Source organism: Neopelma chrysocephalum, unplaced genomic scaffold (genome assembly GCF_003984885.1).
Source record: "Neopelma chrysocephalum unplaced genomic scaffold, ASM398488v2 Primary Assembly neopelma1_61, whole genome shotgun sequence".
Lineage (NCBI taxonomy): Eukaryota > Metazoa > Chordata > Aves > Passeriformes > Pipridae > Neopelma > Neopelma chrysocephalum.
This window is the reverse complement of record NW_020897716.1, coordinates 1445395-1461492: the sequence shown is the minus strand read 5'-3', so window position 1 is coordinate 1461492 and position 16098 is coordinate 1445395. Positions and strand designations below refer to the sequence as shown.

General features: G+C 38.9%; 1 protein-coding gene across 4 annotated transcripts in view; it reads right to left on the bottom strand.

The window, feature by feature from the left end:
• CRIM1 (cysteine rich transmembrane BMP regulator 1) overlaps positions 1–16098 on the bottom strand; it is a 170631-nt gene that overhangs the window by 118525 nt on the left and 36008 nt on the right. For 2 of the 4 annotated variants that reach the window (XM_027681619.1, XM_027681618.1), the window contains exon 2: positions 11128–11205. The exons of the other annotated variants lie outside the window; for them this stretch is intronic. In XM_027681619.1, coding sequence (XP_027537420.1) covers positions 11128–11161 — 34 coding nt within the window. In that variant the 5' untranslated portion in view covers positions 11162–11205. The remainder of the gene's footprint in view (positions 1–11127; positions 11206–16098) is intronic. 4 annotated transcript variants of the gene reach the window in all.

Here is a 16098-nt window from a genome sequence, read left to right as displayed (position 1 = left end):
TTCGTCCTGCTGAAGTTCTCTTGTTGGTACAAGTTAGCGTGACATGAAAAGCATTATAAAAAATAGAAATACTGTACTTTTGCAAGATTTCCTTAGTTTTAAATTAGCTCCATGAATTAAATTATTAAGCACTTCATGGCGCAGTAGAAATCAGTCTAAAAAGCTCAACAGTATCTTTCATATTTTTGCAATTAAAACAGCTATCATTATATTAACAGAAAGCAAAAGTTTAGTCTACTGTGCAAGTCAGGATTTTCATACTGTCAAAAGCCTAAGAGCTCTGTAGCACTTTCGGTGAACCAGAAAAACACCAAAAGATTGCTGAGGCAAACTAGGACACTGATGAAAAGCAGCAGAGTGAAGGTACAAAACCCCAAAGGGAACAACAACAACAAAAAATTCTTGCCCTTCCTCCCTATTTGCTTGCAACATAATTACTTGGGAAAATTAACTTTGGACATCAACATTTGCTGGACTTTTTCATCCCCAAAAAGATAAATACATGCACAGAACACCTTCATCTGTATTTTCAAACTTCTTTTTAAAGACTGGATTTCTTAAGACTTCATGGTTACTTCTACAGTTATGAAACAAAACAAGAATGTCTCAATTGGACTTTGAAACTAAAGCTAGACTTTGAAATTAAAACCTGGCCAGAATGTAGGGAGAGTTTATGCTAAAGGATGTTGTATACAAGGTGAGACACACCACCAAGAGTTATTTTCCTCCAAATCAAAATTTTCCTGCAACACTGTGGCATTTTAACACCACTATTAAAGCAATCATTTATTGCAGAAGGTAGCATTAATATTTTTATACAGTAGAACCCTTGCAGTTTGAAGATAGTAAGATGGAGGCATACTAAGAAAATTGTAGAAGAAATTCAAGCATATAAGTTCATGATTATCCCAATTTCTGAATTGGATGTTATTTCTATTAATCTACAATTCTTTGAAAGAAGCAAAACCCTTAAGGCTTTATTTTAAAAGTTGCACTGACCACAATCATTAGACTTTATGTTCAAAGAAGAGAGCAGCATGATCCAGCAGTGCCTTCCTGTCTTACACACCTACCCTATAAAATTTTCCCTGCAGTAAACACTGCATCTTTTTCAGCCAAGCAATAGATACATCATATATCCTCTTCCTTGAAGACCTCTACTGAAGTTCACAGTTGTGGTAGAGAGCATAAAAGCCCTTGCAAGTAGGCTTTTTTTTAAATAAAGAAAAAATTATTTTCTTTTTTTTCCAAAGAACAAAGTCAACAGCTTTGTGTCCAAGGTAGGAGTGTGCATTGCTAAAATATTACTGTATGAGGAAAAGTTTTGTTTGAAGCACACGCCTTCCTTGCAGAGATTGACAAGTAGTATTGTTTTATTTAAATCAGAAAGACAGAAATATATAAGGACTGAATTTCAAACCTGAACAATTCAAGTTCCAGAATCTTACTTAACTATTCCATACATATAATACAAATATCTTCAGTTTGGTGAAAAACTTCAAATAAAAGTCACATTCCAAGCTGTGACAGTAAAGTACTGTTCTAAAAAGCCCATTTTTATTTTTAAAATAAGTTTTTATTTAATTGCAGTGTCCTAGTTCACACATCACAGAATAGTTCAGGCAGGACAGGACCTCAGGAGGTCATCTGGTTCAGCCTCCCTTCTCAAGCAGGGCCATCCTGAGCAGGTTGCCCAAGATCACATCTAGATGGCTTCTGAGTATCTCTAAGGATGGAGACTCCACCACCTCTCTGGTTAACCTGGGCCAGCACTTGGTCACCCTCACAGGGAAAAAGTGTTTTTTGATGTTCAGAGGGAACCTCCTGTTTTTCAGTGTGTGACCATTACCTTTGGTCCTGTCACTGGGCACTGCTGGAAAGAGCCTGGCTCCATCTTTTTTATACCCTCCCTTCAGGTATTTATCTACATTGTAGAGAACCCCCTGAGCCTTCTCTTCTATAGGCAGAACAGTCCCAGCTCTCTCAAGCCTTTTCCTCATGGGAGAAATGCTCTAGTCACTAATAGTCTTTGTGCTCTTTGATGGACACTCTCTGCTATGTCCATGGCTTTCTTGTACTGGAAAGCCCAGACCTGGACACAATATTCCAGGTATGGCCTCATCAGGTCTGAGTAATGGGCAAGTATCACCTCCCTTTACCTGATGGCAACACTCTAATTCAGTCCCCGGATACCATCAGCCTTCTTTGCTGCAATGGCACAGTGCTGGCTCACAGTCACCGTGACAGCCAGAGCCTTTTCTGCCAAGCTGCTTGCCAGCTGAGCAGCCTCCAGCATACTGGTGCCTGAGGTTTTTCCTCTTCAGATGCAGAACTTAGCACCCTTCTTTGTTGACGTTCATGAGGCTCCTGGTAGCCCATTTCTCCAGCCTTTTGGAGTCCTTATGGATGGCAGCATGACTCTCTGGTGTATCACCCACTCCACCGAGTTCTGCATCAATTACAAATTTGCTGAACGTACACTTTGGTCCATCATCCAAATCATTAATGAAGATGTTCAACAGGACTAGTTCCAGACTCCAACTGTGCTTTGAACCACCAATCTCTGTGGACCTGGCCATTCAGCCAGTTTTCACCTCACTATCTGCTCATCCAGCCCATACTTCACGAGCTTCTCTACAATGATCTTATTGGAGGCAGCGGCAAAAGCCTCACTGAAAGCCAAGGCAGATTATTGTCCATTGTACCAAGCCAGTCATTTCATCATGGAAGGTTATCAAGTTGGTCAAGCATGACTTCATCTTGGAGAATCCATGCTGACTAGTCCAGATGACTTTCTTGTCTTTACTAGTCTTTACTAGTGTACGTTACCATGTACATCACTCCCTTGCTTTACACTCGATTTAAACAAATTTTGTAGTATTTCATACATATGGCTCCCTCAACTATTTTAATACCAAGAAGAATCAGTAGTATGCAAGCTGACTTCTGTAACACCCACATACACCCCAAAACCATCCCCTCAAAAAAAATTACAGCAGCTATTGTCTCCAATTAAGCTCATGAATCTTTTTAAAAAAATAGCCAGATCTTGACTTTAAAATTGCAAGCTGTAAGGAAAAAAAAAAAAAATCTAAAGCTTAACCAGCCTTAACATTAATGAGATTTTTTTTCTAAGCTTCAGCTTTCAGGTTCTTGACCTGTTAAACCTTCATCTTCTAAATCCATGTGCTCACCCATTTAACGGGATCTTTTCTCCTGTTTTAGAATTGTAAGAAAAACAATCATAAGTCTTCTCTTTATACACTAAGGACACCAAAGTTGTCTTCCAAGGTAGAATGAACTTTTCCAGTTCTAAAACAAGTTAGAAACATCTAGAAACCTTTTCCGAAGAGCACAAGCTAGTTATCATTAGAAGGGTCTTGAACTGATCCAAAAAAAAAAAAAAAGCTCTGAAATAATATTATTTTGTCTTAATTTTCCTGAAATGTATTCACATTCATAGTACTGAAGAGAACCATGCACTAAGAGCAAGTAAAAAAAGAAAACAAGCAGAATGCAGGTCTAACACCAATACCTAAGGCAAGGTTTAGGTCACTGCCCTGCAAAAGCAATCTGTTTTAAAATTACATGTATTTGTTCACTGCTTAATGATCAAGTGGTGTCTTTTCAAGTGGCATAATTCTCCACATATGTTAACCCTGACTCACCACAACCATAACCTAAGGAAAACAGAGAAAGCAACGATGACAGTTATACAGCGAGGCTGAAGGACAAATGGTCACTCTCACAAAACAAAGTGCAGCTGGCACCCTCAGATTATTAGACTGTCCCACAATGTCATTATCCTTAGATCCTTATTAAGCTCCTGCAAAGATACCAAATACAAATCTTAACAATACTGTATTTCCGATGCTAGCCTCCATGCTAACCAAATTTTCACTGATTCTGTGCAGTTATACATTTTTTGGTATCCTTTGCTTACTTCCTGTATAAGTTGAAGAAAAATATTTTTGTTTTTAATCTATATGGCCCTTAATGCAATCTGAGATGTTCCTCCAGGCATACATTATGGTAATGGCCTTTAAAAAAAAAAAAAAGCAAAGCTCCTTCAAAACCCACAACCAAATGCAGTCTGTCTATATTACTAGGTACATTGATCAAGCTATTTCACTGCTTTACTTGATTTACAACTCACAACAACAAATAACCATTTTTATTACATTCTGTGGGTAAAACACAGAGAAAGAACTATTCATGAGCACATGACTGCAGCACAAGACTATGTTGATGATATAATATTAAAATTGTTGCCTTGTGTAATTCAAGATTCCTGTCTAGTCACATCAGCTAAATTTCAATAAAATTAAGCTGCCAACCCAAACCAGCTGGTAAGTATGCACTTTCATACAGTATGATAGATGACAGGGCAGGAGACCAGAATGGTTAATTATGCCTAACAATGAGAACAGAAGTCCTCAGCACAGGAGAGACCAGGGTGGGGACTTCATCTCATATTTAGTAGCCACATGGAAAGTTCAAGTTTTGGCTGAAGATGCTAATTCCTTGTGAAAGTAAAATGTCCTTCAGAAATACAAAACCTGGGAGCATATTATTATTAAAAGTCATAGTGAAAAATCACAATGGAAAAAGATGTGGTTTATTTTAGATAACTGATTTTTAGATTTACATCATTTCCTTACTATTTGTACCATCCTGCAACAGTGCTGCTTCTCTCCTGGCTCCAGAGCTGTACCAGCACTGGGAACAGCAGCTGGCAAGTCAGACTTCCTATGGTTCACCACAAAGCAACTACCCTGTGGTGAACCATAAGCTGGAGTGCTGTGGGGCCACCGCAGTGAGCCAGGGCAGACCGCGGTCACTGGAGATTTCTGCCAGGTTCCCATACAGACACATCAGAGAGAAAGGAGAGACAACAGACTACAGATTAACCTGCCGAGTGCTCATTAAGACAGCTATGCTCTTCCTGTATCAAAGTCAGGCACTTTAGAATGTGCATGGGTATCTCCAGAGCAGTGCACTGTATTCAGGGACACACTTTTAGTACTCAGTGCTGAGTCTGTTATTCTTCAATTAAGTAAACACTGAATATTTGGTGAATAATCATGAAGAAGATTGCATGTTTGCTTTGTCTAGGCTGTTGAACTCTTTCAGGTGAGATCTCACAAAAAGATAACAAAAAAGTGTCCCTTTCCCTGGAGGCAGCTAACCATACCCAGGGGAAGCTGCTGCAGCCCCAGGATGAGACAGCAGGCAGGCAGACAGACACACAGCAAGCCCTGGATCCCAATACAGAGGAGACCCCTGAGAATAGGTAAACAAACAAGACACAGATGAGAAAGAGACAATGGGACCTTCCCAAGGTCTAGGTGGGGATTTGGAAGAGCTTGCTGTGACTCAGGAAGACTGTGAGAACTGCCTACTTAGAAAGCAAATCTCTGCAAGACAGAATAGATAGTTCTGATTTTAAAGCATTAAAGTTAACATTTCATCATGCAGATGTGAGTTCTTGTGCCATGTACTTTGACTTAAGCTAGTATTTTTACTCTTACATAACCTACTTTTAAAGTGAAAACTCAGGTATTTTGGGAGACATTGTCCATTAAATGACCAGGTTTTAGTCTTTTTTTCCCCACCCCATAATTATTTCAAATTTCTTCCTCTTTTGCCTCCCTCTGAAATATAAACGGTATGGACAGAAATTTTCTGTGAAGAGCTTGTTACATATTCCTGGTTTCTCTGGATATCTATAATATACTTTACCTCTTGCAAAATTCATAATTATATGGAAGCTTTAATACATACGCTTTTTATTGCCACTTCCAGAACACTGACTGCAATACACAACCCTGCTCTATCAACATGATGCAGTACCTTAATATTCTGGTACTCTAACACTGAATATTCTAGCTTTCAATATTGCCCTTCATTATACTTCCACCACTGTCTCCTCTCTGTTTCCTCTTCTGGTGCAACTGAAGTGCTGCTTTATTATATATAAGTCTGCATTAAGCAAATGTTAATTACTCAATATTCCTCAAGAGCAAAGTGAATAATTGTCAATGATATAAAACCACCAAGATTAAAGTAAACGAACTCAGTGTTCTTGTCACCCATTCTTTCCTACATTGCTTAATATTCTATGACTCATGAACCACCTATACAACTCCTATCACCTACTTGAGAAAGCAAGCATGAAGAACATGACATTGTAGTAAATTATAGCCAACAAAAACAATGAGGAGGCTCTAGATCACCAAATCAATGCAAAAATCAAAGGGCAGAAGAGCTACAAAGCACAGAATCCTTCCCCTCAAGTCTACACACAAGGTGGGAAATCTCCACAGGAGAAACCTCACGAAGATGCTTTGATCAGAAACTTCTACTGACTGTGGAAAGTGCTGCTCTGCCCTGCAGTGTTTATTAGTTACAGACCCAGGCACAAGGTCACTCTCTTGAGGGCCTTTATAATGTATAGTACATTTTCTGTTCAAAACAGCTCTTAAAACTTTCTGAATGCTTGAATTTACTAGGAAAGCATGAACAGAGACTTAAAATTAGAGACAACTACTGTATTTTTTTTTGGTAGATTATCACAACTATACCAGAATAAAACCAACTTCTTTTCAGTGCCAAACCGAATTCAATTAGGACTGCTATGAAGCAACTCCCAAATGCTCATCGTCTGGTCTTTTTCTTTTTTCTTTTTAATAAGTTTTACAGATAAAATGCTGCTTTTCTAAAGCTCTTATGTGTACTTTGACCATGAATACTTTTCTCCATATAACTTCAACAAGGAATAGAATATATCACAATATCTTGGGAACAAAGACAACAATGATGTTTTTCACTGAAATTTTAATGCTGAATTTCAGAAAAGCCTCTTTCTTGCCTTTTGCATATCTGAAAGATAGTTAACCCCACTGCTGCAAATATTTCTTTAAATTTGTTGTCCTTGTAAAAAAGGTTTTTCTCAGTCTACTGTGTAGACCAGTTCATATATTCAGTATATGACAACCCAAATCTGTGGACAGCTAAAGCAAAACCAATCTTTCCCAAACTCTTCCTGAATGAGGAATTCCTGACTGTATGCAAACTCAAAATAAATTTTAAGGGGATTTGGGCTACTCAGGAGAAATACAGTGACACTGCTCAGAAACATCAGGATGAAATTAAGAAAGCCAAAGTTGGGCTGCACTTGAAACTGGTAGTGAGGGTAGAAGCCATAAGGACTTCTGCAGGCTACACTGACAGTGGGGAAAAAAAAAAGATTAAGGAAAGCAAGAGCAGCTATGCAATGGAAGGAGGACCTAGCAATGAAAATATATGCGGAAGACTGACTTACTGTATGTCTGTCTCCTTTGCCTCAGTCCTTCCTGATAAAGTCTACTGTCAGCCCTCCTGGGTCTCTGCCACTGCGCGTTTGAGGATGAAGGACTATGTCAGGGTTGAGAATGGTAAAAGTTGGAGACAGCTAAGAGCAAACTGGATTTACAGAATCCCTGAGTCCCCAAGAAGAATATGGATCAAGTCACTGTGGAAGCCGCTTCTGGGTACATGAAATAAGTGACTCGGAACAGCCACCACTGATTGAATTATGCCTCATCACTACCTACCACAAAATGACTGGTTTGGTGGACGAGGGGAGAGCAGTGGATGTCACTTACCTTGACTTAAAAGGCTTTAAACTTGGGTGCCCATAACACCTTTGCATCCAAATGAGGGAGAAAGAGACTGCAGAGGTGGACCGCAAGGTGAGTGAATAACATGCTAGACTACAAGCCCTAAAGCATGGTGGCCACAGCCCTGATAACCAGCAGGTGACTCCTTACTGGCAGTGCTCTTCTAACTTCTTACTCCAAGTGTCTGACTGGCAGCTACAAAGAAGGCAGCACCCAACTCTTCAGAGAGGTGCCCAGCAGGAAGGAGAGCACACCAGAGTCACAAACTGCAGCAAGTGTCGCTCCAGTGCAACACATGGAAAACATTCTTCATAGGAGAGTGGTCAAACACCAAACCTCTCTGCCTCGGAAGCAGCCTGCAAACATTACACTTTGAAAATGTATTACTTCAGTTACTTTTACTTCGTAGCTCTAAATAATCTTCTGGGTTATGTGCCAGATTTTTCTTGAACAAATGTTGTTTCTGCCCAATGTACCAGTTACAGTGGGCATTTCTGGTTTCTCAGGAAGCTGGCTGGATGCTTCACCATGGAAGATTTTGGGTTTGGGTTTTTTTTTTAATTCACATTACAGTTCTTCACGTTCCATATCACTCAACAACCATTTTCCGGGGCCTTTTCTGAAAAACTGTTAATTTTTAATTCCAGAAGTTTTTCTTAACTAACCAGTTGTGTTTTTTCCCTCACTGCAAGTATGATACCCATTTAAAACAATTTCTGGTCTTGGAGGATTTTCTTTCTCTTTAAGGTCCATGCATACTTTATACCAACTCCATTAGCTATAATCACCTAAAAGCTATCAATTTTTACTCAGATGGCTAATGACTCCCTGTGCATGCAAAGGCATATCAGTAACTATGGCACACCCACATCACATCATAAACTATTTCGTAGTTAATGTCTTTTGACCATCTCCATATGGGAAATTTCACACATAAGTAGAAGTTATTCATTATATCCATACAGTTCCTTTGAGAATGAAAATCAGCTGTTGCCAGAGTGTGGAAATGCTGCTTTTCCAAAACAAGGAGCTGTCTTGTATTGATTCTGTTTGCTTCTTCTTGCAGCCAAGTATCAGGCCCTTTGCTCCCAATCAGAAGTGGTAAGATGGCACAGGTGCTAACTAGATATATCAAAGCAGAAACCAGTGATGTTTGCTAGAACACTACTGTAGCTAGATGCAGCTAGAACAACTACTGGACATCCTCCCAGTAGCATTAGTGCAAGAGACAAACCGCTGGTGAAAGCGTCTCTGTGTAACTTACAGCAAACTAAGGGCTAAAGCCAGCCTTTAGCACACCTTTTATCTGAAACAAGTAGCCAAAACGTTTCTTTCTCCTTCCAGGCATCTGAAAGTGTATACAAGTTAAACGCTTATGACCTTTAATAGCTCCAAGAAGTTCTCACTACTAATTCCTTATTTTCTTTTTAGCTCTAATAACCTTCACTAAAATCAACTGTGGGATAACTCTATTTCTCTTTAGAATCCCAGCAAGCTTGGCCCTTTAGCCTCACCTGCCTTATCTATCAGTGATACTAAAAGACATGAGCACTGTTTAATTTCTATCAAGCTCTACAGAGATACAGAGTAGTTTTTCAGATTAAGAAATTGGAGCAGAAAGAATATCTGTATTTCAAGAGGCTTAGAAGGAACCCTGCTACTTACAGAGAACTTGATATATTCTGTCTTTCTATGCTTGCTGAGCTACCAGACTACATATATCCAGAGTTGAATTCAAGAAAGTCTGATCAAGCATTAATATGGTTTTAAGACACTAATATGGTTTCAAGGCATTAAAGGTGGAAAGGTATGACAGCACAGTGATGTTGCCAAAATTAACTCTAGCTTGCAAAAGCTGATGACAATAAAACCAAGGGAGGTATTAAATTATGAATCATCAACTTTTTTTTTTAAGTAAAACTCTATGAAGGCAATGTTTCAATTTAACTGGAAGTCAAGTAAAAGTTTGACACTTGCAAAGATTACAAGATCAGTTTATATTCACACATTTAACAAAGAGCCTAGTAACAAACCAAGTGTGTCTCATCCTCCAATGTGTCACATTCTTGTTAAAGTACTGTTAAAAGATGCAAGGGAGAGCAATTTTAATTCATAAAAATCCTTTATTCTATCCTGTAGAAAAAACCATTCATCCTTGCATACTCTAGGTCCTAAGGCAAATTGATGTGATATTGCATCTGTAATCCATCTATATCCCTGCTTTATTCATAGCATCTCTTTTGTCATCATGCAAATTTCAGCAAATACTGTAAAAAATTACCCGCCTAAGCAGATTTCTTTGTCATCATAACTACCTTACCAACTCTGTTCAAGGCCTTCTGGAAGCTTCCGTTCTGAAAGCACAAATTTACCCCAATTCATTGTTTACTCTGAAGGATGGCAAACACTGATTAATGAGCATTCCACAATCTGCTTTTGTGATTATACCTGCAAAATTTACTCATAAAACACAGTAATGTTCACAGTTTACTGTGACCAGATTTTTCCCTATGTGCTATCATTGCCTTCTAACGCCTTATGAAACTTCTTAGGGAGATGGCAATCAGGGCAATTTCTGAAATCTTTCCCTTAATTTTTAGTGCTGGCTCTAGCACAATAACCATGCTCATGTACTTTCTGTTGAAAATCAACACCAAAAAAGAGCTGCAGTGTTGATGCTGGAAGTAAAACTAATAGTTTTCATCACACAGCATCAAGAAGTCAAGAATCATTTTCGTTACACAGCACTGAGTAGCCACCTACTCTGCAAGGCTATACAAAGGGCAACAGATATTGAATTTAAGTGCACCACTCATTTTGCCCAAATACAGATGGACAAGATGGGTAGATGTCACTATTTCACACTTCTCTTACTCTGGTTACAAACAAACCTGCTATGGTCTTCACCGATACCAATATGCAAACACCAACTAGTCTATCCTCAAGTCTATCATACCATCACCCAGAAATCTTAACGGTTTTAAAAGAGTACTGGAATGAAACACATCATCCTGAACACTTATCAAAGGCAATTCAATTCATGAATGTGTTTGGCTGCAACATCAAAATGCTATACAAATAGGAGACATAGCTTTGAAATGCCCTTATTCCTTTTACAGGGAAACCATGCTCTTTTATATGACAATTAATTTTTGCTGAAGGTAAACTTTCTATTCTTAATACGCTTCCTAACATTGTATTTGAGTGACTCTAATCCAGAAACATGCTGGAGACTGAAAATCCCACTACTCTGAAGCCTCTCATATTGAGACTGCCCCTTGCACCCTCAATTATTCTTAGCTACTTTGACCTCCTGAGAGTCTAAGATATGTCACTATGCAACATAGAAAGTTTTCTGGGAAGCCTCAGGAACAGACACGTTTTCCTCTAGAATCAATTATTTTTTCCAAAACAATCACCATATATTGTTGAGGACTTTTATGGGAGGGGGAGCAGTATTACTTACCAGTTGTCCTGTTTATTGCAGTCATCATCTTCATCCAGCCTACAACAGAGTCCTTACACTAAGTGTTACGGTTCCCACCTACCAGGAAGCAAAAGAATTATCAATCAAGGTCATTAGGGAAGTACCAGCCTGTGCACTTCTATCTCAGCGACATTTCCATAGTAAGGGTGGATACCCAAGGAAAGTAGCTGCTTGAGGCATTAGGAGGCTGGAGAGAAGCAATGGCTTATCGATTTCTCTCCTTCTCCCCCGCCACACATTTCTTAAAGAGGAATCTCTGCTAAAGAAATCAGAAAGAAAAGAAAGATTGCTATAAGCAGTTACTGCAGGCCAAATGTACACTCAAGGCATGTGTCCAAACCTGTGCAGTCTAAACACTAGGAGAACCAATGAAGTTGTCATAAGATTTCATGCTTCTAGCAGGCCTTTTCCAAGTATTACAACTGCTTTATCAAAAAAATGTGGGGTTTGCTCTGAGGTAAAAATGACAGGCATCTCAGCTGCCAAACTTAATGGCATTATGACATTTGAAACTCAATCTTTGTGGAACTTAGAGATATAAAAACTTATCTACAGACAAGAGGTTGATGTGATGATACATAAGGCGATGAGAGAAAACAAGAATGAGATCATCTTTCTATTTGAGGTTCACCTTTCCCTGGTGCTAACTTTCTTTACAGTGGAATAAACTAGAAAGTTTCCTTAAATAAAGTTTTTGACATTGCCTCTTTTAGGAGCTAAGAATTGAAAATAACCCACTGATTCCACAAGTGATACAAAGTTTTCAAGGATAGTCACATTTTACTATCAGAATATTATTATTTACATTACAGAAACTATTCTTTAAGTCAAGGCCCTCAAAAAAATAGCTTTTTCTGTTTTAGCTCTGTACAGCATGTTACATGTAGTTTTAAGCATCCAGCAGCTGCAGCTATCTAGGAAAGAGGGGTGAAATGAGAAACATTAGCAAATGAGAAAAATTGGCATTATTTTATAAAATAAATTATGCCACAGAAAACATCCCGTGTGCCAAGTAAAGACATCACATCAATGAAGCTATCTGTTAGAATTAAGTTGACTTGAGACACCCATTGAGCTCACTACACAAAGTAAAAACAGCTCAGATAACATCCCAACTAATGTGAAAAAATTAAAGGAAAGAAGTCTCTTCTTTACAGATTGCCAAGGAGTATTCCTGGAGGGTATAATCACAGGGGTAACTCAAAATGTTAGCCTGAAAAGTGGGCCCATGGGAATCTCATGAGGTTCAACAAGGCCAAGTGCAAGGTGCTGCACCTGGGTTGGGGCAATGTCCAGCATCAACACAGGCTGGGGGATGAACAGACAAAGAACAGCCCTGCTGAGAAGGACTTAGGGGTGCTGGTGGATGAGAGGCTGGACATGAACTGGCAGTGTGCACTGGCAGCCCAGAAAGCCAAATGTGTCCTCGGCTGCATCAAAAGCAGCGTGGCCAGCAGGTCGAGGGAGGGGATTCTGCCCTTCTACTCTGCTCTTGTGAGACCCCCATCTCAAGTACTACATCTAGCTCTGGAGTCAACACAGGATGGACATTGGCCTGTTGAAGCGAGTCCAGAGGAGGGCATGATGATCAGAGGGATGGAATACCTCTTCTATTAGAAAAGGTTGAAAGAATTTGGTTTGTTCAATCTGGAAAAGAGAAGGCCTCAGAGTGACCTAATCACAGCCTGCCAGCACCCGAATGGCATCTACAAGAAAGATGGAGACAGACTACAAGGGCATGTAGTGACAGGACAAGGTGGAATGGCTTTAAACTGCAAGTAGGTTTAGATTAGATATTAACAAGAAATTATTTACTCTGAGGGAAGTGAGGCACTAGAACAGGTTGCCCAGAGGAGCTGTGATGCCCCATCCCTGGAAGAGTTCAATGGCAGGTTGAATGGGACTTTGTGCAACATGGCCTAGTGGAAGGTGTCTCTGCCCATAACAGGGGGGTTGGAATTAGATGGTCTGAAGATCCCTTCCAATCCAAACCATTCTATGATTCTACGAAAATGTTACACTTTCATTTCTCTGCAAAAATGGAAACATATGTCTAAATTTTGGGCATCTGTATTTTTCAGACAGTGCTTAAAAAACCCACAACCAACATTATGGTAACACCTTTACCAGCAAAATACAAGCAGAAAAAACATGGCAAAGGAAAATTAGAAAGTATATTAAATTGAGAATGAAACAAGTATTTAGCTTACATAACACCAGAATAAACACAGAAGCACACCCTATCTTCCTGTCATTCAAACACACCCAATATCCCTATAGAAAATGGAGAACATTTACATGTGAAATTGGCCAGGATGGAAGAGGAGCTAAAGGTTCCCAGTTTGAAGCCAGAAGCTGAATACCTCCAAAACTTCAAAGCTGAATAAAACATTTCTCACCAAGCATGAAGCCCACTTGCTTAAAAAAAAATACTCCAGGGCACTAAAGATTTAACCCATATTATACGTTCAAAAATCTTGACACAGTAAGTACTATATGTGAAACACTGAAGTGCACAAAACACCTTCAGGCAAACCAGATGCTTCTAACAGTTGCTTGAAGTGTTACTCCATTCCTGGCTCACCCCAACCCCCCCTCCACCAATATAAAATTATTTACAATAACTGAATGAGCATTTCTTCACACATTTATGTTGACCTAAAAAAAAAAGCTTGTAAGTGGGCAATATTGCGGTTTTTCACCCTGACAGACTGCACTTTGCCACTACACAGTATCTATCTCATTGAATGTTCTCTGAACACATTTGTAAACCATCAGGTTGCCAAAAGCCCTTCAACAGGTATTTAACACTACAATGACTTTCCAGGATGGCAGTATCACTTGCTTCTGTTAGATGTCATGTTTCTGTCAAAATCAAAAGCAAAGAGAAGCCTTAAATTCCAAGTCCACAGCTGACCTTTCTGCCTCAGAGAATTAATACTCTTCACTTTGTTCCCTTGTATCTTCTGTACTTCCCCGCCAGTGATTCATCTCATATCCAGTAAGACAGTTTTCCTTAAGAAGAGTGACACTCCTCCATTCACAGTGACAGGCATTCCTCTCAACTATTCTCAAGCAGCACAAGCATCTTGCAGCCTTTCTCAGTACAGAGCTAGGGTCTTATTTAGTGACTGCCTTCTTCACCTTCTCCCTTTTCTTCTCAAAGCTGCATATAATGTACACATTTTCTCAGTTATCTTCTTCAGTTATGCTGTTAACACCTCTTTTGTTACTTACATTCCTGGACGTTCTTGTGTACCACACCAACTACCACGACACCTCAACCTTTCTTCTTTGATGCTCGCCCAGACCTTAAGTTGTCAACTTTATAATTTATTTAGTTTCTTTCTTCTGTTTTCATATCTAAAGCATTCAATTCCTGTTTCTTTCTTTATTAAAGTTCCCATCAACAGGAATTACTGCATTTCTTACTCTAACGCATTTCAGTTTCCAGTCCCTTTGCACAACCTTAAAGCACATACACACATTGACATTTGTCCGCTATCACTCTTCATCTTGATGAAGATGGGCATTTCTGAACAGAAGCTGTTCATAAAAGTGAACTTTTGTGAAGTAGCATTTGCCTCTCCATATTCAAAGAGAAGGCTTTAAGTTTTCTGTTCATTAAATTTTTCTGTCTCATAGCTGAAGCTAACTAGAGTGATGGAAGCCCTTTAGAGCCTTAAACTCCAAAATACTACCATGAGATAGTATGGCATTTACTTCAGTCCTTATTGGAGTTAACATGTTTCCATGAATGTTTAACAAAACAATTGTCTGAGAAAGCCTGTTTGCTTCTTGAGATTCACTTCGTAACTATAACTACAGTTATGTAACTATTAACTATATCAGTAATAGTTATTAACTATATCAGTAATTATAACATGGAAAAGCTTTACCAGGGATGACAGCACCAGAAAAGACTGAACTGAGTAAAATGCTACTGAGGATGTTCAATAGCTGTGCAGAACAGGGGACAACTAGTATTTCAGAAAGTATTTTTGCTTTTGTTAATGCAAGCAAAGTCGATAAGATAAGTAAGCAGTGATTTGCTTAAAATACAGTGACTCAAGCCACGAAGAGCCATGTTTGAAAACACTGAAGGGAAAATAATGATTCCAGCCTCCATTGATGGAAAGCCTACTACATGCAGCTTCCCCAAAAAATGGAAAGAAAAAAAATAAAGTGCACAAAAATTCTATGTCTCACTGGGATCCAATCATTACAGTCTAAGCGTAACTTGCACAAAACTTTGCAGTCAATGAAATGAACATCTAAAACCAGAAGCTACTCAAAAGAATAGATCTGAAGACCTCTGGAGTCAACAGAATTAACTAATGAAAAAGTGTATTAGGAACTTTGCAGGCAGGAGGTAGGGGGAGGGCAGGAAGCATTAAGTCAGAGCAAACAAAACCCAAAGCATTGGAAAATGCCTGTGCAAATGTTTCTAGGAAAAAAACCCATGGAAAATTTCTCTATAAGAAGTTACAAAAATCTGTTTTACCACTGAAGGGTTCTCTTGGGCTTACAGAAAAAAAAAAGAAAAAATATATTTTTAATTTAGAGCAGCAGTGCTGTATAAAGCAAACATAATGAGAGTAGAAATCAAGGATGGATAATAATGGTCATATTTTAAATTTCCAGTTCCAGTGATACCAAGGACACAAACACGCTATCTAAACCATGTTAATGTTACCTTGTCTTAACAAGTTAGCATTTATGAGCTAACCTGTAACAAGAAATGACAGGGTGCTCACTCTGTCCCAAATGCAAATTCCAGCTAAATTTATGAATTTTAATTTGCACTTACACTAAGCTAAGCATGTGGACAAGAGCAGTTACAATTTAATTCGCTGAACACTGACCTAGCTCTTATCAGATCACATATCCCCACATCTTAGAGAGACAAAGTAAATCTGATTACGAAAGGATTCAAAATGGTTTGAGTGT